Below are 24,544 nucleotides of genomic sequence, written 5' to 3'. Positions count from 1 at the left end.
GTTCTGGACAGTCACCATCCGCCTGAGAAGGGGCGCCAGTTATACACCCAGAAAACGGAGCAACAGGGACGGGAGAGGCGATGAGTCGCAGCGACCGCGCTCGCCAAACACCCGAGCTACTCGGACCCGGGAAGGGCACAAAACGCAGGCCCAACTGAGTCTGTGCCTCTGAGGACTACCTGAGTGCCTGAGCCTGAGCGGCTTAGACCAGGGAGATGCATGCAGCCCAGGGCCGGCCTCAGACGGTTCCCGGTGGAGCAATCTAGAGTCTGAGTGGTGTGTGCTGTGAGCGGGGGCAGGCCCAGCGTGGTTGAGACACTATGAGCACACACCAGTGTTATTTATTTGCAGCCTCCCTCCCTCCACACAGCACGACTGAACAAGTGAGCCTTAAAAAAAAAAAAAGTGTCCACCACTGCCCACCTTGTGTCAGGGCGGAAAACAGACACTTAAGAGACCAGAAAACAGAAGAAGCTAAAACAGAGGGAACTGCCTTGGAACTGATAGGTGCAACAGATTAAAACCCTGTTGTTAGTACCTAGTACATAGGAAGGGACCTATAAATCTTGAGAAACATAAGCCGGACCAAGGAACTATCCGAAAATGAACTGACCCCACACTGCCCACAACAACACCAGAGAAAGTCCCAGATATACCTTTACTATTTTTAGGATCATTCTTTTTTTGGTTGTTTGTTTTTTCTTCTTTTTTTTTAACATTTTTGAATTTTTAAGTCCTCTATTTCTCCTTTAATTTTTATTTTTATAACCTACTATTACTTTTCACAAAAAAGACCCTATTTTTAAAGCAAACGCCATATATATATTTTTTTGTGGTGGTTGTTGTTTCTTAATAATTCTTGTGATTTTGTTCTTTTTTTCTTTATTCTTCTTCTTTTCCTTAATACTGTATTTTTGAAAATCCAGCCTCCACTCTAAATTTTTAATCTTTGCTTTTTGGTATTTGTTGTCAATTTTGTACCTTTAAAAACCCATTCTTCAGTATCCATTTTTACTTGAGAGCAAGATTACTGGCTTGACCACTCTCTCCTCCTTTGGACTCTCCTTTGTCTCCACCAGGTTGCCTCTGTCTCCTCCCTCCTCCTTCTCTTCTCTACCCAACTCTGTGAATCTCTGTGTGTTCCAGACGGTGGAGAACACTTAGGGAACTGGTTACTGGCTGGATCTGTCTCTCTCCTTTTCATTCCCCTCTTTTATTCTCCTGGACACCTCTGTCTCCTTCCTCCCTCTCCTCTTCTCTGTATAACTCTGTGAACATCCCTGAGCAGTCCAGACTGTGGAGCGCACATAAGAAAGTGATTACTGGCTAGCTTGCTCTCTCCTCTTTTGATCCCACCTCATCTCATTCGGGTCACCTCCAACTCCCCCCTCCCTCTTCTCTTCTCCATGTAACTCAGTGAACCTCTCTGGGTGTCCCTCAATGTAGAGAAACTTTTCAACTCTAACCTAGATGTTTTATCATCGGTGCTGTATAGATGGAGAAGTCTTGAGGCTACTGTAAAAACAAAACTGAAAACCAGAAGCAGGAGGCTTAAGTCCAAATCCTGAGAACATCAGAGAACTCCTGAATCCAGGGAACATTAATCGATAGGAGCTCATCAAATGTCTCCATACCTACACTGAAACCAAGCACCACCCAAGGGCCAACAAGTTCCAGAGCAAGACATACCATGCAAATTCTCCAATAACACAGGAACACATCCCTGAGCTTCAATATACAGGCAGCTCAAAGTTACTCCAAAACCACTGACATCGCATAACTCATTACTGGACACTTCATTGCACTCCAGAGAGAAGAAATCCAGCTCCACCCACAAGAACTCCAACACAAGCTTCCCTAACCAAGAAACCTTGACAAGCCACTAATACAACCCCACCCACAGTGAGGAAACTCCATAATAAAGAGAGCTCCACAAATTCCCAGAATACAGAAAGGCCACCCCAAACGCAGCAGTATAACCAAGATGAAGAGACAGAGGAATACCCAACAGGTAAAGGAACAGGATAAATGCCCACCAAACCAAACAAAAGAGGAAGAGACAGGGAATCTACCTGAGAAAGAATTCCGAATAATGATAGTGAAAATGATCCAAAATCTTGAAAACAAAATGGAATCACAGATAAATAGCCTGGAGACAAGGATTGAGAAGATGCAAGAAAGGTTTAACAAGGACCGAGAAGAACTAAAAAAGAGTCAATATATAATGAATAATGCAATAAATGAGATCAGAAACACTCTGGAGGCAAAAAAGAGTAGAATAATGGAGGCAGAAGATAGGATTAGTGAAATAGAAGATAGATGGTAGAAATAAATGAATCAGGGAGGAAAAAAGAAAATTAAGAAAGAATTAAAAGAAATGAGGACAATCTCAGAGACCTCCACTCCAACATTTGAAATATAGGAGTCCCAGAAGAAGAAGACAAAAAGAAAGACCATGAGAAAATACCTGAGGAGATAATAGTTAAAAACTTCCCTAAAATGGAGAAGGATATAATCACCCAAGTCCAAGAAACCCAGAAAGTCCCAAACAGGATAAACCCAAGGTGAAACATACCAAGACACATATTAATCAAATTAACAAAGATCAAACACAAAGAACAAATATTAAAAGCAGCAAGGGAAAAACAACAAATAACATACAAGGGGATTCCCATAAGGATAACAGCTGATCTTTCAATAGAAACTCTTCAGGCCAGGAGGGAATGGCAAGACATACTTAAAGTGATGAAAGAAAATAACCTACAGCCCAGATTACCGCACCCAGCAAGGATCTCATTCAAATATGAAGGAGAAATCACGAGATTTACAGACAAGCAAAAGCTGAGAGAATTCAGCACCACCAAACCAGCTCTCCAACAAATGCTAAAGGATCTTCTCTAGACAGGAAACACAAAAAGGGTGTATAAACCCAAACCCAAAACAATAAAGTAAATGGCACTGGGATCCTAGTGAAAGTAAAGGTGAAGTCGCTCCGTCATGTTCGACTCTTTGCAACCCCATGGACGGGTGAAAACACAACAACCCAAAACCTGCGGGACACTATAAACGCAGTGCTAGGGGAAAGTTCATAGCAGTACAGGCATACCTCCAGAAACGAGAAAAAGTCAAGTAAATAACCTAACTCTACACCTAAAGCAACTAGAAAAGGAAGAAATGAAGAACCCCAGGGATAGTAGAAGGGAAGAATTCTTAAAAATTAGGGCAGAAATAAATGCAAAAGAAACAAAAGAGACCATAGCAAAAATCAACAAAGCCAAAAGCTGGTTCTTTGACAGGATAAATAAAACTGACAAACCATTAGCCAGACTGATCAAGAAACAAAAAGAGAAAAATCAAATCAATAAAATTAGAAATGAAAATGGAGAGATCACAACAGACAACACAGAAATACAAAGGATCATAAGAGACTACTATCAGCAATTATATGCCAATAAAATGGACAATGTGGAAGAAATGCACAAATTCTTAGAAAAGTACAACTTTCCAAAACTGAACTAGAAAGAAATAGAAAATCTAAACAGACCCATCACAAGCAAGGAAATTGAAACTGTAATCAGAAATCTTCCAGCAAACAAAAGCCCAGGTCCAGACGGCTTCACAACTGAATTCTACCAAAAAATTTGAGAAGAACTAACACCTATCCTACTCAAACTCTTCCAGAAAATTGCAGAGGAAGGTAAACTTCCAAACTCATTCTATGAGGCCACTATCACCATAATACCAAAACCTGACAAAGATGCCACAAAAAAAGAAAACTACAGGCCAATATCACTGATGAACATAGATGCAAAAATCCTTAACAAAATTCTAGCAATCAGAATCCAACAACACATTAAAAAGATCATACATCATGACCAAGTGGGCTTTATCCCAGGGATGCAACGATTCTTCAATATCTGCAAATCAATCAATGTAATTCACATTAACAAACTGAAAAATAAAAGCCATATGATTATCTCAATAGACACAGAGAAAGCCTTTGACAAAATTCAACATCCATTTATGATAAAAAAAAAAACTCTCCAGAAAGCAGGCATAGAAGGAACATACTTCAACATAATAAAAGCTATATATGACAAACCCACAGCAAACATTATCCTCAATGCTGAAAAATTGAAAGCATTTCCCCTAGAGTCAGGAACAAGACAAGGGTGCCCACTTTCACCGCTACTGTTCAACATAGTTCTGGAAGTTTTGGCCACAGCAATCAGAGCAGAAAAAGAAATAAAAGGAATCCAAATTGGAAAAGTTAAGAAATAAAACTCTCACTGTTTGCAGATGACATGATCCTCTACATAGAGAAATCCTAAAGACTCCACCAGAAAATTACTAGACCTAATCAATGAATATAGTAAAGCTGCGGGATATAAAATCAACACAGAGAAATCCCTTGCATTCCTATACACTAATAATGAGAAAGCAGAAAAAGAAATTAAGGAAACAATTCCATTCACCATTGCAATGAAAAGAATAAAATACTTAGGAATTTATTACCTCACAACCCAGATAATCATGATATGATGTGATAACTAATCTAGAGCCAGACATCTTGGAATGTGAAGTCAAGTGGGCCTTAGAAAGAATCACTACAAACAAAGCTAGTGGAGGTGATGGAATTCCAGTTGAGCTGTTTCAAATCCTGAAAGATGATGCTGTGGAAGTGCTGCACTCAATATCCCAGCAAGTTTGGAAAAGTCAGCAGTGGCCACAGGACTGGAAAACGTCAGTTTTCATTCCAATTCCAAAGAAAGGCAATGCAAAAGAATGCTCAAACTATCACACAATTGCACTCATCTCACACGCTAGTAAAGTAATGCTCAAAATTCTCCAAGCCAGGCTTCAGCAATACGTGAACCGTGAACTCCCTGATGTTCAAGCTGGTTTTAGAAAAGGCAGAGGAACCAGAGATCAAACTGCCAACATCTGCTGGATCATGGAAAAAGCAAGAGAGTTCCAGAAAAACATCTATTTCTGCTTTATTGACTATGCCAAAGCCTTTGACTGTGTGGATCACAAGAAACTGTGGAAAATTCTTCAAGATATGGGAATACGAGACCACCTAACCTGCCTCTTGAGAAATCTGTATGCAGGTCAGTAAGCAACAGGTAGAACTGGACATGGAATAACAGACTGGTTCCAAATAGGAAAAGGAGTACATCAAGGCTGTATATTGTCACCTTGTTTATTTAACTTATATCATGAGAAACGCTGGACTGGAAGAAACACAAGCTGGAATCAAGATTGCCGGGAGAAATATCAATAACTTCAGATATGCAGATGACACCACCCTGATGGCAGAAAGTGAAGAGGAGCTAAAAAGCCTCTTGATGAAAGTGAAAAAAGGAGAGTGAAAAAGTTGGCTTAAAGCTCAACATTCAGAAAACGAAGATCATGGCATCTGGTCCCATCACTTCATGGGAAATAGATGGGGAAACAGTGGGAACAGGGTCAGACTTTATTTGGGGGGGCTCCAAAATCACCACAGATTGTGACTGCAGCCATGAAATTAAAAGACGCTTACTCCTTGGAAGAAAAGTTATGACCAACCTAGACAGTATATTCAAAAGCAGAGACATTACTTTGCCAACTAAGGTCCATCTAGTCAAGGCTATGGTTTTTCCTGTGGTTATGTATGGATGTGAGAGTTGGACTGTGAAGAAGGCTGAGCGCTGAAGAATTGATGCATTTGAACTGTGGTGTTGGAGAAGACTCTTGAGGGTACTAAATGTTTATGATGTATTCTTCCAAACAGATCTAAATTGTCTTATTATAATTGGTATCTCAGATATTATTTTAGGTCTAAGAGACAAATAGAACCATCCAACCAAAAGACAGCCTTCCCATGCTACAATAAGAAAACTTAACACCAATACAAACAACTAGGCCTGTCAGAGTATCATGCAGGCCATCAGCCTGTGAACACTGAAATATCCAGTGACAGTGATATCCATAAAAATATGATAAAACATACTTTAAAATCTAAAGATTTGCAGTTAGTAAAAGTAAGGCACAGGGACTTCCCCGGTGATCCAGTGGATAAGAATTTGCCTGCCAGTCCAGGTTCACTCCCTGGTCTGGGAAGATCACACATGCCACGGAGCTGCTAAGCCTGCACACCACAAACCATGGAGCCCATGCACAAGGATGGACTAGGCTGATGTCAAGCTGCAGAGACAGTGGCAGCAGAGGGTAAACCGAGCCCACGTGCCTGCAGGCTCCCCAGCTGTCATGTTTCCACTGTTACTATTACAGCTGAAGCTGCTGCTCCTACTGTATTTCCCAAAATATATTTTCTGAGGAACTCATTTGACATTGGATTAACTAGAAACTTCTTTTTGAGGGAATTCTTACTGTCAAAATTATTCCAGTGTACATCCTCTCACTTTCCTGCTCATAAGCTCAGTTAAACTTAATCTTTAATTGGACATGAAGATCTTGAAGTGGCTTAGGAGCACTTAGGATCACTCAACAGTAACTGTCAGTGAGCTCGCCTGTCAGTGGCAAAACATGGGTCACTTGTACTCGCTCTAGGATCACATGTATTCGCTGTAGAGGGTTTCTTAAGAACCTTAAAAATGGACAGGTTTGCATGTATGTGCAATGTGTCAAACAGGGGCCTCAGGCGACACTGGTTTTTCCATCTTCCTCTTGATTCCTTGGGAGATGGGGCTGCTATCGTGCCAAATCAGCAGGTTGATGTTTAATTCTGACCTGGCAGCATCACAGTCATTTGTTAAAGGAGAACTAGGTGAAACAACAGTCTGATGAACTCCCTGTACCTTCTCAGCAAATCTCCTTATGTTTTCATAGCCACAGTGAAGATGGGTGAGCTAAGACATCAGCACAGAACTTAAGCACAGGTGCCATGAGAAAAAGTGAAAGGCTCTGTCTTGAGTTACTTGGGGGAGAAAGGATTGAGAAATACCAGACACTCCTCACTGTTGCCACTCGGCACCCACAGAGTATCTTCTTTCTCATCATGCCACACAGCAAGGTGTCCAGCTGAGGAACCTCCATTACCACAATGAAGACGTGTTTTCTGAGAGTTGTTAAAGGCCAGAACATTCAGCCACACTCTTAGTTTCAAGGAGACAACAGATCACAAAAAATATTTTAGCTATTTTGAACTATTTAAAGAAAACCGGAATTCTTAGCTTCCATCATATATGAGAAGAATAGCTTGAAACATCTTCATAAAACCAGGTCACAGCATTAATGGCTATTAATTTTGCTGGAAATGAATGTCTGCATATGATAAGGGGAACCACTTGTTAACAGTTTGAACTGTGCATGTCTACGTACATCCAGATTTTTTTCAATAGTAAATATTGCAGTGCTGCACGAGCTTAGGGTGGTTGCATCTATGGACATGGAACCATACAGAGGGACCCCAAGTACAAAGGACTGACTCTAATTTAAATGGAGATTTTCAGCTGCTCAGAGGGCTGGCACTCTTGACCCCATATTGCCTGTATCTGGAAAATATGTTTTCCTTAAGCAAAATTTTAAATTAGACGGAAATTTTAAAGTAGACGGAATGGATAGATTTTTCTTCCAAACACAACACAGTTAAATAAAACTTACTTTCTTCAGCCATATAACTGTTTGTAGTAGATTGGTCTTTCACCAACACATGAGAAAAAAAAAAACAAACAAACCACTTTTCCTTCCAAAAACAAATCTGAAAAGCAGGGCTGAGAACTAGACCCTGGCCAAGAAAATGCTGACAAGCTCACTGGGAGTCAGGATGGAGACAGGTCCACAAACTGTCTTTAAGCTGAAGGTCAACAGCTGCATCACCACCAATGGGTACAAATGATAACCCTGGCAAAGGTCTGTCCCCATGGATTACGGAATAGGCTCACGACAGGGTGAGGCAACTGTGCTGAGATGATGCTCCACTCAGACGTGCAGCTTGCATGAAAGGAGGCATCTCATGCCACCTAGCTGAGGTTGCTGTCTTCATGATTTGGACATAATCTCAAAGCAATCATAAAATCCTACACTTTGAGGCATTATGAGACAGCTTCCTTATCTATGTTCACTTAACTAAGAAAAGGCAGTGATGGGAGGCAGGGAGGGCAAGAATTTCATCCCATAAAACAGATGCCCCATGTCATTCCTGTCCGCTTGATAGGTGAAGGCCCTGATGCCCAGCCCTCCATGGCATATGCTGCCCTGCCCATATTCCTCACCTAAACAGCTTTTCCATCACCAGTACCATCGACGAGAAGAGACATGATGACTCAGTCTATGCGTCCTATATACAAAGATGCTGTGGGAAAGATTTTTAGACTATTTATCTCTGCCAGAAAAAAATGTGGTTCCCCATTTACCTTTATTCCATGACAGAGCCACCTTGACCAAATTGATTATTGTGAGATAAGTGATTTTCTGGCTTTAATCATTATCAGGAATAGTCATGGGTATGTATAAAGTCCTCCTCCTACAGTTGCCTGGTTTATTTGCAGAACAAATGTTTATTCAGTGCCCACAAGGTGCAGGTTTACCATTGTTTCCGATCTAAAGTCACCAGCAACCAGCTGTGTCACAATAAATGGTTCTGAAAAATTCACTGTGTCACATTTGAGTGTCAGAGCAATAGAGATGCGTGGCGTGAGTCTGAAATGAATACGGATGAAAACAACTCTGGGTCAGACATCTAGCTACAACTTCCAGGTCAGAGCAAAAGCTCACAGGACCATATCACCCCTCAGTTTTCACTCATCTGGGGAGGCTGTACCAGGAGAGTCCCGAGGCTTCAGACCTCAATTCTCTTTATTTCACCCAAAAAGACACAGCTGCCACCACCCCTCTTCAGGGTGAAAGATGAACACCAACAGCAATGTCTTCCTTCTGAGCTCATTGTTCTGGGCTTTACTATACTTTCCTGAATGGCTACCTTGAGAGATACCAAAATTAGTTCATGATCAAGGCCACTGTGTGGACCAGTGGGAAAATATTATATGAAAATGTTTTCTTCCAAATGCACTTTTCTTTCTCTCTGGGACTCAAGTGTCACAGGATGCATCAAAGGATCTAACACAGAATGGAGATGCTGGAACTGGATACAAGAGTCTCTTCTCTGCGTCAAGTTTAAGGTGATTATTTAGCTAGGTTCTACAGGGCACTCAGTTGTTAGAATAGGACAAACACGAGATCGGTTACTAAGGACTGGATTTCTTGCTTGATTTCCAGTTTGTTTCTAGACAACTAATTATAACAACAAGCAATTGCTAAAATCTTGGAAATATGGATCGTGGGGCTACAAATCAAATAGTCAGAACATGATCACTTGGTGGAGATGATTACTTGCTATTCTATCTGGGAAAGTCTTACTTAACCACATGTTCTAAAATGCTAACCCCTACTATCTGCTTACAGACAGTGGAACGGACACAGCCCTGAAAATGGTGTCAAAGTTTTTCTCCAATGAAAGTTCACACTTATACCCAAAATACTGTCCAATTTCAGAAAACATGAATACTCACTTGCTTAGCCTTGGTCTTTGTGATGGTGTCAGAAATGGGTTTCTTCCTTTCCTTGACAGTAGATTTAGAAAACAATTCCTCAAATTCATGACAATCTATGGATGGTTCTTCAATTTTTTCCCAAATAAGTGAAGCACTGGAGTCTCTAAAGTTAAGCAAAAACCCATGAGAGAGGCATCAAGCTGGACTGCAGGGACAGGAGGACACAGGCACCAGAGGGGCCAGGAGAGGATGAAGGGAGGTTGGGGATGGGGGAGATCCATCCCCATCCCCTTTTCTGTAAGCTCAGCACTTGTTTAATCAACCAACATGGTGAGAAACAGCATCAACACAGGATGGAACCTTTGCCTAGAAAGGAATTCTTTCTAGGCATTGCCAGGAATTCTCAGTCATCAAGTCATTGTATAAAACATGTAAGAACCCTTTTTAGTATGGATCTCCAGGCAAGAAATGTCTGATATCTCACATTCCAACCTGACCCATAAGTTTGATGGGTTAAAAATAAATCACTTTCTGCCTACAGAGTGGCATTTCTGTCTCCCTACCACTGTCCAGCACTCATGTCATCTGACTCCTCAGTGATCACAAAGACAGGTAGGTAGTACCACCTGAAAATGAAGGTTCATTTTAAAAAGCAAAACAACAAAATAAAAGAACTTCATATAATGCATATGGAAAAAATGAGTTTGGAGCACAGCTGGAAATGATGCCTCAGCAATTAGGAGTGACTCGGAAAAGTACTCAGAGAATGGACAGCAAAGTTAGAAGCGGTGATTCTCCACTACGACTCAGAGAAGAGAAGATTAATATGAGAAATAAAGATGAGTCTAGTAAACACCCTATCTCTAAATCTGTGCCACATCACAGACAGCCACAAATTCAAAGTCATGAGAACTCGGGATAAGAAAGTCCAGGGGAAATTTAAAGGGCATGTTTTCTCTGGCACCACCCCAGGGCTCAGGGAACCAGGTTACGGACCATCCATGGGTAAGTGATACACCAGCAGCAAACCTGCTGGGAGGCATTCTTTTATGAATATCATGTCTTTCGTAAAAGTCATGTAAGTCTGTGATTTTGTGACCTCACAGTGTTGCAAATCATCTACAGAAGTGCCATGAAATGGTCAGACCTAAATCATTTCACACACAGGGTGAAATCCACACATGTGGATTTTTGTGTATCACTTTTCTGAATAGTAAAACAAGACCATGCCTTCAAAAGGATGCAGAATACATCCTCAAGGGTTTGTCTGTTTAATGATTTGATTTACTTTTATAAGTTATTTGTCAGAGTGAGGCTTTGCAAAAAGGCAACAGCTCACATAAGCTAAGAAAGATCTATCCATCAATCCTTAAAATGTCGATTAAAAATTAACCATGTTGAGGTTTGACAGAAAACAACAAAATTATGTAAAGCAATTATCCTTCAATTAAAAAAGAAATTAATTAAAAAACTATATAGACAGAAATGTGTACATTGATACACATGATTTATCACTTGGATACTTCTGGAGAAAAGTCTAAAATTGCTCCACTAAATATTGATGTAAAAATCTACAGACTAGCTTTGGAGTGGTACAGAGAGGAAACCACTTCTCTCATGTTGACAAATTATGCAAAGAGGAACGCCGCTGGTGTTACCTTCTACTATGCAGCTGAATTCTTGTCCAATATAGAGGCTTCATTGGCCGACAAGGCTCTACTGGCTGCTTCCTACTCCCTTTTTCCTGATTCATCCCAAATCCAAACAAGCCAAGAGGCAACGGAGGAGGAAGAAAGCCACACACCTGAGGTGTCGGTAAAGTGCTACTCCCAACTTGTCGTGGGAGAGGAAGGCCTGATCCAGCAGTGGGTAGGGGCGGAGGGGTTAGAGGAGGTGGAATCCCCACACCGGGAGGAGGAGGAGGAGGAGGTGGGGCAGGAGGTATTCCTTCACTGGAAAGAGGTGGGGGAGGAGAAATTCCCACTCCTGGAAGAGGGGGGGTGGGGGGTATTCCCATGCCTGGAAGAGGAGGGGGAGGAGGGATGCCCACCCCGGGAAGGGGAGGGGGAGGAGGGATGCCCACCCCGGGAAGGGGCGGGGGAGGAGGGATCCCCACCCCGGGAAGGGGCGGGGGAGGAGGGATCCCCACCCCGGGAAGAGGGGGCGCTGGAGGGATCCCCACCCCGGGAAGGGGCGGGGGAGGAGGGATCCCCACCCCGGGAAGGGGCGGGGGAGGAGGGATCCCCACCCGGGAAGGGGCGGGGGAGGAGGGATCCCCACCCCGGGAAGAGGGGCGGCTGGAGGAGGGATCCCCACCCCGGGAAAGGGGCGGGGGAGGAGGGATCCCCACCCCGGGAAGGGGCGGGGGAGGAGGGATCCCCACCCCGGGAAGAGGGCGGGGGAGGAGGGATCCCCACCCCGGGAAGAGGGGGGGCGGGAGGGATCCCCACCCCGGGAAGAGGGGGGGCGGGAGGGATCCCCACCCCGGGAAGAGGGGGGGCGGGAGGGATCCCCACCCCGGGAAGAGGGGGGGCGGGAGGGATCCCCACCCCGGGAAGAGGCGGGGCGGGAGGGATCCCCACCCCGGGAAGAGGCGGGGCGGGAGGGATCCCCACCCCGGGAAGAGGGGGGGCGGGAGGGATCCCCACCCCGGGAAGAGGGGGGGCGGGAGGGATCCCCACCCCGGGAAGAGGGGGGCGGGAGGGATCCCCACCCCGGGAAGAGGGGGGGCGGGAGGGATCCCCACCCCGGGAAGAGGGGGGGCGGGAGGGATCCCCACCCCGGGAAGAGGGGGGGCGGGAGGGATCCCCACCCCGGGAAGAGGGGGGGCGGGAGGGATCCCCACCCCGGGAAGAGGGGGGGCGGGAGGGATCCCCACCCCGGGAAGAGGGGGGGCGGGAGGGATCCCCACTCCAGGCAAAGGTAGAGGAGGGGGTGGCAGCATCTCTGGACCTAAACAAGGAGGAGGTGAGAGGCCTGCTGGACTGGGCAGTGCAGGCCCAGGTGCACCGGGGGTCAGGGGTGCTGGGGAAGCCTCGGTCCCCACGCCAGGCATCAGGGGGGAGGTCTCTGGAGGCAGAGGTGGTGCAGTGGGGATGTCACAGCCGTTTCCAGAGGAGGGGAAAGCAGAGTGCTCCTGGCTGGTTTCAAACCCAGTGTGAAGAGGATGGGAAGGCTGGGACCCCGCCTGTCCGTGACTGTCAGACCAGGGGAGGGATGCAGGCGGTGGAGGCTGGAGGGACGGCTGTGCATCAAGCTGAACTGATATTCGCCTTGGAGACACGACCAAAGAGATTTCTGAGCAGAACATGGTCTGAGGTCCCAAAGGCAAGGGCAGCCCTGCTGATTCTCCATGTGCGGTCAAGGGTAGGGGGCCCACCAGCGGGGCCCCCCCAGGAGGACGTGCTAGCACACCACCATCTTCCATCGGGGACGTCTGGATGGACTTGGCCTGTACAATCCTTTCATATCCGACATCCTTTTCGCCCAACTTGAGGGCTTCCAGACCCGTGTCTAGGGCGGGATATTGTTTCTCCAGCTCAGCTATCTTGGTCTTCAGATCCTCGATGGTCTGCTCCAGCCGCTGGATGACAGTGGCCTGACCCTCAGACTTCATGTCGCACACTTCCTGGGGGGCAACACAAACATCACAGTTGAACAGAAAATCAGGGATACTCCAAACATCAAAAACTAGACCCACCAAACTCAGCAAAATGTATTCGTTTGTTACTTCTAAAAGCTTGCTCCATGGAAACACATTATTAGTTCTACAATGTGTCCCTTCTTCTCTGCTCTTGGATTTCAAAGTGGATTACATACATGACCATGAGGTCCTAAGGCCCTTCTCTAATTAATCTTCAAATGAAATCGTGGAAGATCAGCAGACCTCAGTGAAGAGGGAAACCAAGGCTGAGTGACAGACCCACTTAATTTCACCATAGACCACTCTCCTTCTTGCCCAGTAACATCTGCTATATGAGGACATTTCCCAAAGACATTTTAAATTCTAAGTTTTAAAGTTAATTGCAACTTCTAAAGAATAATCTCTATAGGAGTCCCCAGTAAAATCATAAGAAATATTTGCAACACCCACACAAGCATGTATAGGCATGTCTTACGTGCATGTATAGAACTTATATCACACTTATTACAATTCAAATATTTTATTCAAGGCATTTCAGAAAGGGATACCTTTGGTCACCACAATTTATCACAATAGCCAAGAGCAACTGTGCCCATGTATGGGTCACTCTCACCCCCAGACGGTACCTTCCTCTCCCAAAGCATGCCATCAACCTTTCAAGGAAAAGGACTTTGGGTAGAGAAAAGGGGAAAACCCTCTCAGTAAACTGACTGCCAATAACAGATGAGTAAGAAGAAAAGAGGAGGCAGAGGAGTAGGCAGAGAAAAATGAGGAAAGCAGGAACAGGAGAAGGAAGAAGAGGGGATAGACCCCAACTGAGTGAAGCGCAGGTCAGACACCTGATCACACAGGTTCATCTGTCCCCCATCGATGTGGGGATGAGAGGGCCCAGAACTGCTTCTCCAGAGCGTCCAGGGCTTTTCACACAATACCCCAACAGAGGCCACCATCCACAGCATGGACATGTTACTACCTTCCCCACATGCGAGCCAGGCCTGCTCTTAACCTATCAACTGAGAGGTGATACAAAGATGATGCAAAGTGTGAAACTAAACTCCTATCCTGCTTGCCAAATGCTAAATCCAAAAAAAAAAGTCTCCACAAAATAAAAAATAACTTACTTTGCTATTTTTTAAAAATTCAAAACAAATATATAACCCATTTACAGTGGAAAAGCTGCAGACAGACAAGACAGAAATGGGTATTTACAATAAATGAAGCATTTTTGGTGTTATGCGTATATTTATTTAAAATCTTCACAGGTAGTTTCTTTTTGCATGGGGGTAGGGAAGGTATAAAGATAACAGTCTTAATCCTAAACCCATTATTTCTTCTCTAAAAATTCTATATTTTACTGTAATATTTCACTTGCTGAACATCAATTATGATGCTTATTAAAAGCAGAACTTGTAACTTCAAAGACAAGCACCTACACAAGGTACTTATTTCCCTATAATCAAAAAATACCAAATAGCCCTTACTGTGAAAGAAAGCTGAAAAGGAAATTAATTTACCTTTTAAGTAATAAAGAAATATAAACACTTATTATAGGCAAAATTGTGACAGGCACTTCTATTTATGGGTGTGTGTGTATGTGTGTGTGTGTGTGTATATATATATATATGTATATATATATATATATACATGAAATCTAAGTCACTATTTTTCACCAATGTCTATACAAAAGACTAAAGAATTACAATACATAGGTTGGGAAATCATGTCATATATTCTCTAAATAGTCCATGGTAAAAGAAATAACTATAATAAAATAATTTGTAATATCTTATTTAGCCATTGTAGTTAACTTCACTCTCCAATTATGATGCTAGTAAGCACAAGAAAATCCAACCTAATAAAATTATAAATATTCACTATTTTTGCCTTATGGGTTAGTAAAATATATAGATTACTTTCATTTTTCCAGTATAATCTTAGGAGTGACCATTAAGCTTAGATAAGTCTTTTTTGAGTTGTCCTGGTATGAAGTAATGCTCTCATTTTCTCATTTCTGTAATGAACATATAAAAAGGCTACTTGATAAAAGGCATGCAACTAGTATATTCTAGAAGTGTTTTCCAAAACTCAATTATTAAAAAAATTTTTTACTGGGATATAGTTGATATATGTTTCAGGTATACAACACAGGGATTTACAATTTCTAAAAAGTTATATTCCATTTACAATTACTATAAAATATTGCCTATATTCCCTGTGCTGGACTATATATCCTTGAAGCTTATTTTATACATAATAGTTTGTACCTCTTATTCTCCTACAACTATTTTGTGACTCCCCACAATCCTCTCCCCACTGATAACCACTACTCTGTCCTCTGTATATGTGAGTCTATTTCTTTTTAGTAAATACACTACATCTTCTTTATGCACTCATCTCTTGATAGAAACTTAGGTTGCTTCCATATCTTGGCAATTGTAAATAATACTGCTATGAACACTGGATGCATGTATCTTTAAAAATAAGTGCTTTATTTTTTGTTTGTTTGTTTTGTTTTTTAGGTAAATATCCAGGAGTGAAATTGCTGGGTCATACAGTAGTTCTGGTTTTTTGAGAAACCTCCATACTGTTTTCCATAGGAAACATTCCCACCAAAAGGGTACGTGGGGTCTGTTTTCTCCACATTTTTGCCATTCTCTTGTTATTATGTTCTTTTTTTAATACTTTCTTTATTATTTTATCATTATTTTTAAACTTTTACTGAAATATAGCTGATTTACAATGTTGCATTAATGTCTTCTGTACAGCAAAGTGACTCGGATATACATACCTCACTTCAGTTGCTCAGTCGTGTCCGACTCTGCGACCCCATGAACTGCAGCATGCCAGGCCTCCCTGTCCACATATATATATATATTCTGTTATTTGTGTTCTTTTTCATGATAGCCATTCTGAAACTGTGAGGTGATATCTCATTGTATCTCATTGTGGTTTTGATTTTCATTTCTCTGAGGACTTATCATGTTAAGTATATTTTCGTGTGCCTGTCGGCCATCTGTAGGTTATCTTTAGAAAAAAATTCAGGTCATTTGACTATTTTTAAATTGGTTTGTTTTTTTTTTTTGATGTTGAGTTGTATGAGCTGTTTATATAGTTTGGAAAGTAACTCCTTATCAGTCATATAATTTGCAAATATTTTCTCCCATTTAATAGATTGTCTTTTGTTTTGTTGATAGTTTCCTTTGCCATCCAAAAGCTTTTAAGATTAATTAGGTTCCATCTGTTTATATTTTATTTCTTTTGATTTAGGAGACAGATCCAAAAAATGTATTGATATGATTTGTGTCAGAGTGTTCTATTTTTATTTCCACCATTTTTATGGTTTCTGGTCTTATATTTAGGTCTTTAACCATTTTGAGTTTGTTTTTAGAGAATGTTCTAATTTCATTCCTTTTCATGTAGCTGTCCAGTTTCCCCAGCACCACTTACTTAAGAAACTGTTTGTTGTTTTTTTCTTTTCCCATCTCCTGTATATTCTTTCCTTTGTTGTAGGTGAATTTGACAATACAACCTCAGACTTATTTCTGGACTCTCCATACTCTTCCATCGATCTCTGTGTTTGTTTTTGTGCCAGTACCATACTGGTTTTGATTATTGTAACTCTGTAGTATAGTCCGAAGTCAGGGAGCCTGATTTCTCTAGTTTTGTTCTTTCTCAAGATTGTTTTGGCTATTCTTTTGTGTTTTCATACAGATTTTTATATGTTCTAGTTCTGTGAAAAACATCCTTAGCACTTTGATAGGAACTATATTGAACTGTGGATTTCCTTAAGTAGTGTGGTCATTTGAAAAATGTCAATTCTTCCAGTTCATAAACACAGTATACCTTTCCATCTGTTTGTGTCATCTTCAGTTTTGTTCAGCAATGTCTTATAGTTTCCCAAGTACAGGACTTTCATCTCCTTGAAAAAAGTGAAAGTGCAAGTCACTCAGTCATGTCTGACTCTTTGCGACCCCATGGACTATACAGTCCGTGGAATTCTCCAGGCCACAATACTGCAGTAGGTAGCCTTTCTCTTCTCCAGGGGATCTTCCAAACCCATGGATCAAACCCAGGTCTCCTGCACTGCGGGCAGATTCTTTACCAGCTGAGCCACAAGAGAAGCCCAAGAATACTGGAGTGGGTAGCCCATCCCTTCTCCAGCAGATCTTCCCAACCCAGGAATTGAACCAGGTTCTTCTTGCATTGCAAGAAGGTTTTTAACCAACTGAGCTACCAGGGAAGCCTTCAGTTCAGTTCAGTAGCTCAGTTGTGTCTGACTCTTTGTGACCCCATGAATCACAGCACGCCAGGGCTCCCTGTCCATCACCAATTCCTGGTGTTCACTCAGACTCATGTCCATCGAGTCCGTGATGCCATCCAGCCATCTCATCCTCTGTCGTCCCCTTCTCCTCCTGCCCCCAATCCTTCCCAGCATCAGAGTCTTTTCCAATGAGTCAACTCTTCACATGAGGTGGCCAAAGTATGGGGAGCTTCAGCTTTAGCATCATTCCTTCCAAAGAAATCCCAGGGTTGATCTCCTTCAGAATGGACTGGTTGGATCTCCCTGCAGTCCAAGGGACTCTCAAGAGTCTTCTCCAAAACCACAGGTCAAAAGCATCAATTCTTCAGTGCTCAGCTTTCTTCACAGTCCAACTCTCATATCCATACATGACCACAGGAAAAACCATAGCCTTGACTAGACAGACCTTAGTCGGCAAAGTGATGTCTCTGCTTTTGAATATGCTATCTAGGTTGGCCATAACTTTCCTTCCAAGGAGTAAGCATCTTTTCATTTCATGGCTGCAGTCATGATCTGCAGTGATTTTGGAGCCCCTCAAAATAAAGTCTGACACTGTTTCTACTGTTTCCCCATCTATTTCCCATGAAGTGATGGGACCAGATGCCATGATCTTCGTTTTCTGAATGTTGAGCTTTAAGCCAACTTTTTTGCTCTCCTCTTTCACTTTCATCAAGAGGCTTTTTAGCTCCTTTTCACTTTCTGCCATAAGGGTGGTGTCATCTGCATATCTGAGGTGATTGATATTTCTCCCGGCAATCTTGATTCCAGCTTGTGTTTCTTCCAGTCCAGCATTTCTCATGATGTGTAAGTTAAATAAGCAGGGTGACAATATACAGCCTTGACGTACTCCTTTTCCTATTTGGAACCAGTCTGTTGTTTCATGTCCAGTTCTAACTGTTCTAACTGGAACCAGTCCATGTCCAGGGGCTGTGACCCTGAGGAGCCACCCCGAGCCCAAGGCCAGGGCCGGCGGCCGGGAGGAGCAACCCAAGGAGCCGTGGCTGCGCAGGCACAGGAGGGCCTAGAGGAGCTATCCCACCTTGAAGGTCAGGAACCGCAGCGGTAAGGCTTGTCCAAGGTAAGGAGCAGCAGCTGTGCTTTGCTGGAGCAGCCGTGAAGAGATACCTCACGCCCAAGGTAAAAGAAACCCAAGTAAGATGGTACATGTTGCAAGAGGGCATCAGAGGGCAGACACACTGAAACCATAATCACAGAAAACTAGTCAATCTAATCACACTAGGACCACAGCCTTGTCTAACTCAATGAAACCAAGCCATGCCTGAGGGGCAACCCAAGATGGCCAGGTCATGGTGGAGAGGTCTGACAGAATGTGGTCCACTGGAGAAGGGAATGGCAAGCCACTTCAGTATTCTTGCCTTGAGAACCCCATGAACAGTATGAAAAGGCAAAATGATAGGATACCAAAAGAGGAACTCCCCAGGTCATTAGGTGCCCAATATGCTACTGGAGATCAGTGGAGAAATAATTCCAGAAAGAATGAAGGGATGGAGCCAAAGCAGAAACAATACCCAGCTGTGGATGTGACTGGTGATAGAAGCAAGATCCGATGCTGTAAAGAGCAATATTGCATAGGAACCTGGAGTGTCAGGTCCATGAATCAAGGCAAATTGGAAGTGGTCAAACGAGATGGCAAGGGTGAACATCGACATTCTAGAAATCAGCTAACTAAAATGGACTGGAATGGGTGAATTTAACTCAGATGACCATTATATCTAGTATTGTGGGCAGGAATCCCTTAGAAGAAATGGAGTAGCCATCATGGTCAACAAAAGAGTTCAAAATGTAGTACTTGGATGCAATCTCAAAAATGACAGAATGATCTCTGTTTGTCTCCAAGGCTAACCATTCAATATTACAGTAATCCAAGCCTATTATGCCCCAACCAGTAACGCTGAAGAAACTGAAGTTGAACGGTTTTACAAAGAGCTACAAGGCGTTTTAGAACTAACACCCAAAAGAGATGTCCTTTTCATTATAGGGGACTGGAATGCAAAAGTAGGAAGTCAGGAAACACCTGGAGTAACAGGCAAATTTGGCCTTGGAATGCGGAATGGAGCAAGGCAAAGACTAACAGAGTTTTGCCAAGAAAACACACTGGTCATAGCAAACACCCTCTTCCAACAACACAAGAGAAGACTACACATGGACATCACCAGATGGTCAACACCGAAATCAGATTGATTATATTCTTTGCAGCCAAAGATGGAGAAGCTCCATACAGTCAACAAAAACAAGACCAGGAGCTGACTGTGGCTCAGATTATGAACTCCTTATTACCAAATTCAGACTCAAATTGAAGAAAGTAGGGAAAACCGCTAGACCATTCAAGTATGACCTAAATCAAATCCCTTATGATTATACAGTGGAAGTGAGAAATAGATTTAAGGGCCTAGATCTGACAGACAGAGTGCCTGATGAACTATGGAATAAGGTTCGTGAAATTGTACAGGAGACAGGGATCAAGACCATCCTCATGGAAAAGAAATGCAAAAAAGCAAAATGGCTGTCTGAGGAGGCCTTACAAATAGCTGTGAAAAGAAGAGAAGCAAAAAGCCAAGGAGAAAAGGAAAGATATAAGCATCTGAATGCAGAGTTCCAAAGAATAGCAAGAAGACATAAGAAAGCCTTCTTCAGCAATCAATGCAAAGAAATAGAGGGGAAAAAAAAACATGATGGGAAAGACTAGAGATCTCTTCAAGAAAATTAGAGATACCAAGGGAACATTTCATGCAAAGATGGACTCGATAAAGGACAGAAATGGCATAGACCTAACAAAAGCAGAAGATATTAAGAAGAGGTGGCAAGAATACATGGAAGAACTGTACAAAAAAGATCTTCACAACCCTGATAATCATGATGATATGATCACTAATCTAGAGCCAGACATCTTGGAAAGTGAAGTCAAGTGGGCCTCAAAAAGCATCACTATGAACAAAGCTAGTGGAGGTGATGGAATTCCATTTGAGCTATTTCAAATCCTGAAAGATGATGCTGTGAAAGTGCTGCACTCAATATGCCAGCAAATTTGGAAAAGTCAGCAGTGGCCACAGGACTGGAAAAGGTCAGTTTTCATTCCAATCCCAAAGAAAGGAAATGCCAAAGAATGCTCAAACTACTGCACAATTGCACTCATCTCACATGCTAGTAAACTGATGCTCAAAATCCTCCAAGCCAGGCTTCAGCAATACGTGAACCGTGAACTCCCTGATGTTCAAGCTGGTTTTAGAAAAGGCAGAGGAACCAGAGATCAAATTGCCAACATCCGCTGGATCATGGAAAAAGCAAGAGAGTTCCAGAAAAACATCTATTTCTGCTTTATTGACTATGACAAAGCCTTTGACTGTGTGGATAACAAGAAACTGGAAAATTCTTCAAGAGATGGGAATACCAGATCACCTAACCTGCCTCTTGAGAAATCTGTATGCAGGTCAGGAACCAACAGTTAGAACTGGACATGGAACAACAGGGAAGCCTTAGGTAGGTATATTCCTAGGCATTTTTTTCTCCGTAATTTGATAAGTGGGATTATCTCCTTAATTTCTCTTTCTGATAGTTCATTAAGATGTATTAAAATGCCACAGATTTGTATATATTAATTTTACATCCTTCTGTTTTACCAAGTTTATTAATGAGGCCTAGTAGTTTTCCAGTGGCATCTTTAGAATTTTCTCTGTATGGTGTCATGTCATCTGCAAACAGTGAGAGTTTTACTTTTCCCTTTCCAATCTGGATTCATTTCATTTATCTTGTCTGACTGCTGTTGCTAGGACTTCCAATCATATATTAAATAAAAACGGTGGGAGTGAGCATCCTTGTCTTGTTCCTGATCTTACAGGAAATGCTTTCAGTTTTCCATCACTGAGTATGATGTTAGCTGTAGGTTTGTCATATAAGGTGTTTCTTATGTTAAGGTATGTTCACTTTATGGCCACTTTTGGAGAGTTTGTATCATGCATGGATGTTGAACTTTGTCAAAGCCTTTTTCTACATCTATTGAAATAATCATATAGTTTTATTCTTCAGTTTGTTAATGTGGTATATCATAGTGATTGATTTGAGGGTATTGAACTATCCTTGAATCCCTGGAATAACTCCTACTTGGTCATGTTTTATAACCCTTTTCATGTATTGTTGGATTCAGGTTCCTAATATTTTCTTGAGGAGTTCTGCACCCATGTTCATCAGTTATAATTTTTTTTATATCTTTGTATCAGGGTTATGCTAACCTCATGAAATGGGTTCACAAGCATTCCTTCCTCTGCAATTTTTTGGGGGGAATACTTTCAGAAAGTTTCTTGTTAAATCTTCTCTAAATCTTTGGTAAAATCCTCCTGTGAAGACATCTGATCTTGACTTTTGTTTCCTGGAAGTTTTTTGTTTTTTTTTAAATTATTGACACAATTTCATTATTAGTAATTGGTCTGCTCCTACTTTCTATTTCTTCCTGGTTCTAAGTTGAGAGATTCTACCTTGCTAAGAACTTGTCCATTCCTTATACGTCATTCATCTTATTGGTGTATAGTTGTTTTCAGTAGTGTCTTATGGTCCTTTGAATTGCTGTGGTGTCAGTTGTAACTTTTCCTTTTATTTTTTATTTTATTGATTTGGGCTGTCTCTCTTTTTTCCTGATGAATCTGGCAAAATGTTTATCAATTTTTTTTCTCTTTTCAATGAAACAGCTATTAATTTCATTGACTTTTTCTATTCTTTTTCTACTCTCTGTTTCATTTATTTCTGCTCATATCTTTATGTTTCTTTCTTTTGACTAAATTTGAGTTTTGTTTATTCTTTTTCTAGGCCCTTTATGTGTAGGGTTAGGTTGTTTATTTAAGATTTTTGTTGCTTGACAAAGTAAACTTGTATCACTATAAACTTCCCTCTTAGAACTGCCTTTATTACTGTGTTACTGTTGACTTCTCCCTTATGTCTGCTGGTATTTGCTTTTTGTGTTTAGATGCTCCTATGTTGGGGTATATTTACAATTCTTATATCTTCTTCTTGGATTGATTCCTTGATAATAATGTAATATCCTGTCTCTTTTACCAGTCTTTATTGTAAAGTCTATTTTTTCTGATACAACTATTGCTATCTTGGCTTTCTTTTCAACCTATTTGAGTGGAATACATTCTTCCATTCTCTCACTTTCAGTTTGTGTCTCCTTAGATTGAGGCAAATCTCTCGTTGGCAGGCCTGTTTTTACATTCAGCTACTTTATGTCTTTTCATTGTAGCATTTAGCTCATTTACATTGAAACTAATTTCAACATATGTTTAATTTTAACATATGTTTCTATTGCCTTTTAAAAATTCTTTGTGAGGTTGTTTTGTAGTTTTGTTTTGTTTTGTTTTTTTGTTCTTCTTTTGCTCTGTTCTCTTATATTTGATGGCTATATTTACTGTTAGGTTTGGATTCCTTTTTCTTTGTGTGTGTGTGTATCTATTACAGATTTTTAGATTGTAGTTACCATGAGGTTTTTATATTTCACTCATTATATATATATATATAGTATATTATATATATATATGATGGTTATACAATTACTGATGTCTTAATTTCAAATACATCTTTAAAACCCTGCACTTGTACTCTATGACCCTCATGATTACTGTTTGTGATGTATTTTACATCTGTTTTGTGGATCACATAGCTGCTCGTTGTAGTTATGGATGATTTTACTAGTTTTGTCTTTTAAGAATCCTACTAGTTTTTTTTTTTTTTTTTGAGTGGAAGATTTCCTACCTTTACCATATGTTTGCCTTTACTGATGAATTTTTCCTTTCCATAATTTTCATGTTTCTAGTCATAGTCTTTTCTCACTTAGATAAGTTCCTTTAACATTTGTTGTAAAGCTATTTTGGTAGTGCTGAACTCTGTGATGCGTTTAATCTATCAAATATCTGAAAGAGAACCTTGCCAGGTAGAGTATTCTTGATTGGAGGTTATTCTCCTTTATCACTTTGACTATATCATACCCCTCCCTTCTGGCTTGCAGCTTTTGTTGAAAAGTCACCCTTATGGGAATTCCCTAATTGTTACCTATTGCTCTTCCCTTGCTTTTATATTTTCTAATACTTTTAAAAAAATTTGTTTATTTTACTTTACAATATTGTATTGGTTTTGCCATACATTGACTTGAATCTGCCATGAGTGTACATGTGTTCCCCATTCTGAACACCCCTCCCACTTCCCTCCCCATACCATCCCTCTGGGTTATCCCAGGGCACCAGTCCTGAGCGTCATCATACAGAGTCCCCCTGTATCACGCATCAAATCGGGACAGGCAATTCGTTTCACATATATTTTACATGTTTCAATGCCATTCTCCCATATCATCCCACCCTTGCCCTCTCCGACAGAGTCCAAAAGACTATTCAATACATCTGTGTCTCTTTTGCTGTCTAGCATACAGGGTTATCATTCCCTTCTTTCTAAATTCCATATATATGCATATTGGAGAAGGAAATGGCAACGCACTCCAGTGTTCTTGCCTGGAGAATCACAGAGACAGGGAGCCTGGTGGGCTGATGTCTATGGGATCGCACAGAGTCGGACACGACTGAAGCAACTTAGCAGCAGCATACTGTATTGGTGTTTTTCTTTCTGGCTTACTTCACTCTGTATAATAGGCTCCAGTTTCATCCACCTCATTAGAACTGATTCAGACGTATTCTTTTTAATGGCTGAGAAATATTCCATTGTGTATATGTACCACAGCTTTCTTATCCATTCATCTGCTGATGGACATCTAGGTTGCTTCCATGTCCTGGCTATTATAAACAGTGCTGTGATGAACATTGGGACATACGTGTCTCTTTCAATTCTGGTTTCCTTAGTGTGTATGCCCAGCAGTGGGATTGCTGGGTTGTATGGCAGTTCTATTTCCAGTTTTTTAAGGAATCTCCACACTGTTCCCATAGTGGCTGTACTAGTTTGCATTCCCACCAACAGTGTAAGAGGGTTCCCTTTTCTCCACACCCTCTCCAGCATTTATTGCTTGTAGACTTTTGGATCCCAGCCATTCTGACCGGTGTGAGAGGGCACCTCATTGTGGTTTTGATTTGCATTTCTCTGATCATGAGTGATGTT

General features: G+C 41.7%; 1 protein-coding gene across 1 annotated transcript in view; it reads right to left on the bottom strand.

Moving 5' to 3' along the window:
• The window catches only part of FMN2 (formin 2), a 368,530-nt gene that overhangs the window by 198,990 nt on the left and 144,996 nt on the right, over window positions 1–24,544 (bottom strand). The window contains exons 5-7 of the mRNA XM_018042550.1: window positions 12,210–13,122; window positions 11,153–11,744; window positions 9,513–9,657 (exon numbers count right to left, since the gene is read on the bottom strand). Of these exons, the coding sequence (XP_017898039.1) occupies window positions 9,513–9,657; window positions 11,153–11,744; window positions 12,210–13,122 (1,650 nt within the window). The remainder of the gene's footprint in view (window positions 1–9,512; window positions 9,658–11,152; window positions 11,745–12,209; window positions 13,123–24,544) is intronic.

The sequence above is a fragment of the Capra hircus genome, chromosome 28 (assembly GCF_001704415.2).
Source record: "Capra hircus breed San Clemente chromosome 28, ASM170441v1, whole genome shotgun sequence".
In the NCBI taxonomy this organism is placed as follows: Eukaryota; Metazoa; Chordata; class Mammalia; order Artiodactyla; family Bovidae; genus Capra; species Capra hircus.
Note: the sequence above shows the minus strand (reverse complement) of the source record. Positions and strands in the feature narration are given on the sequence as shown.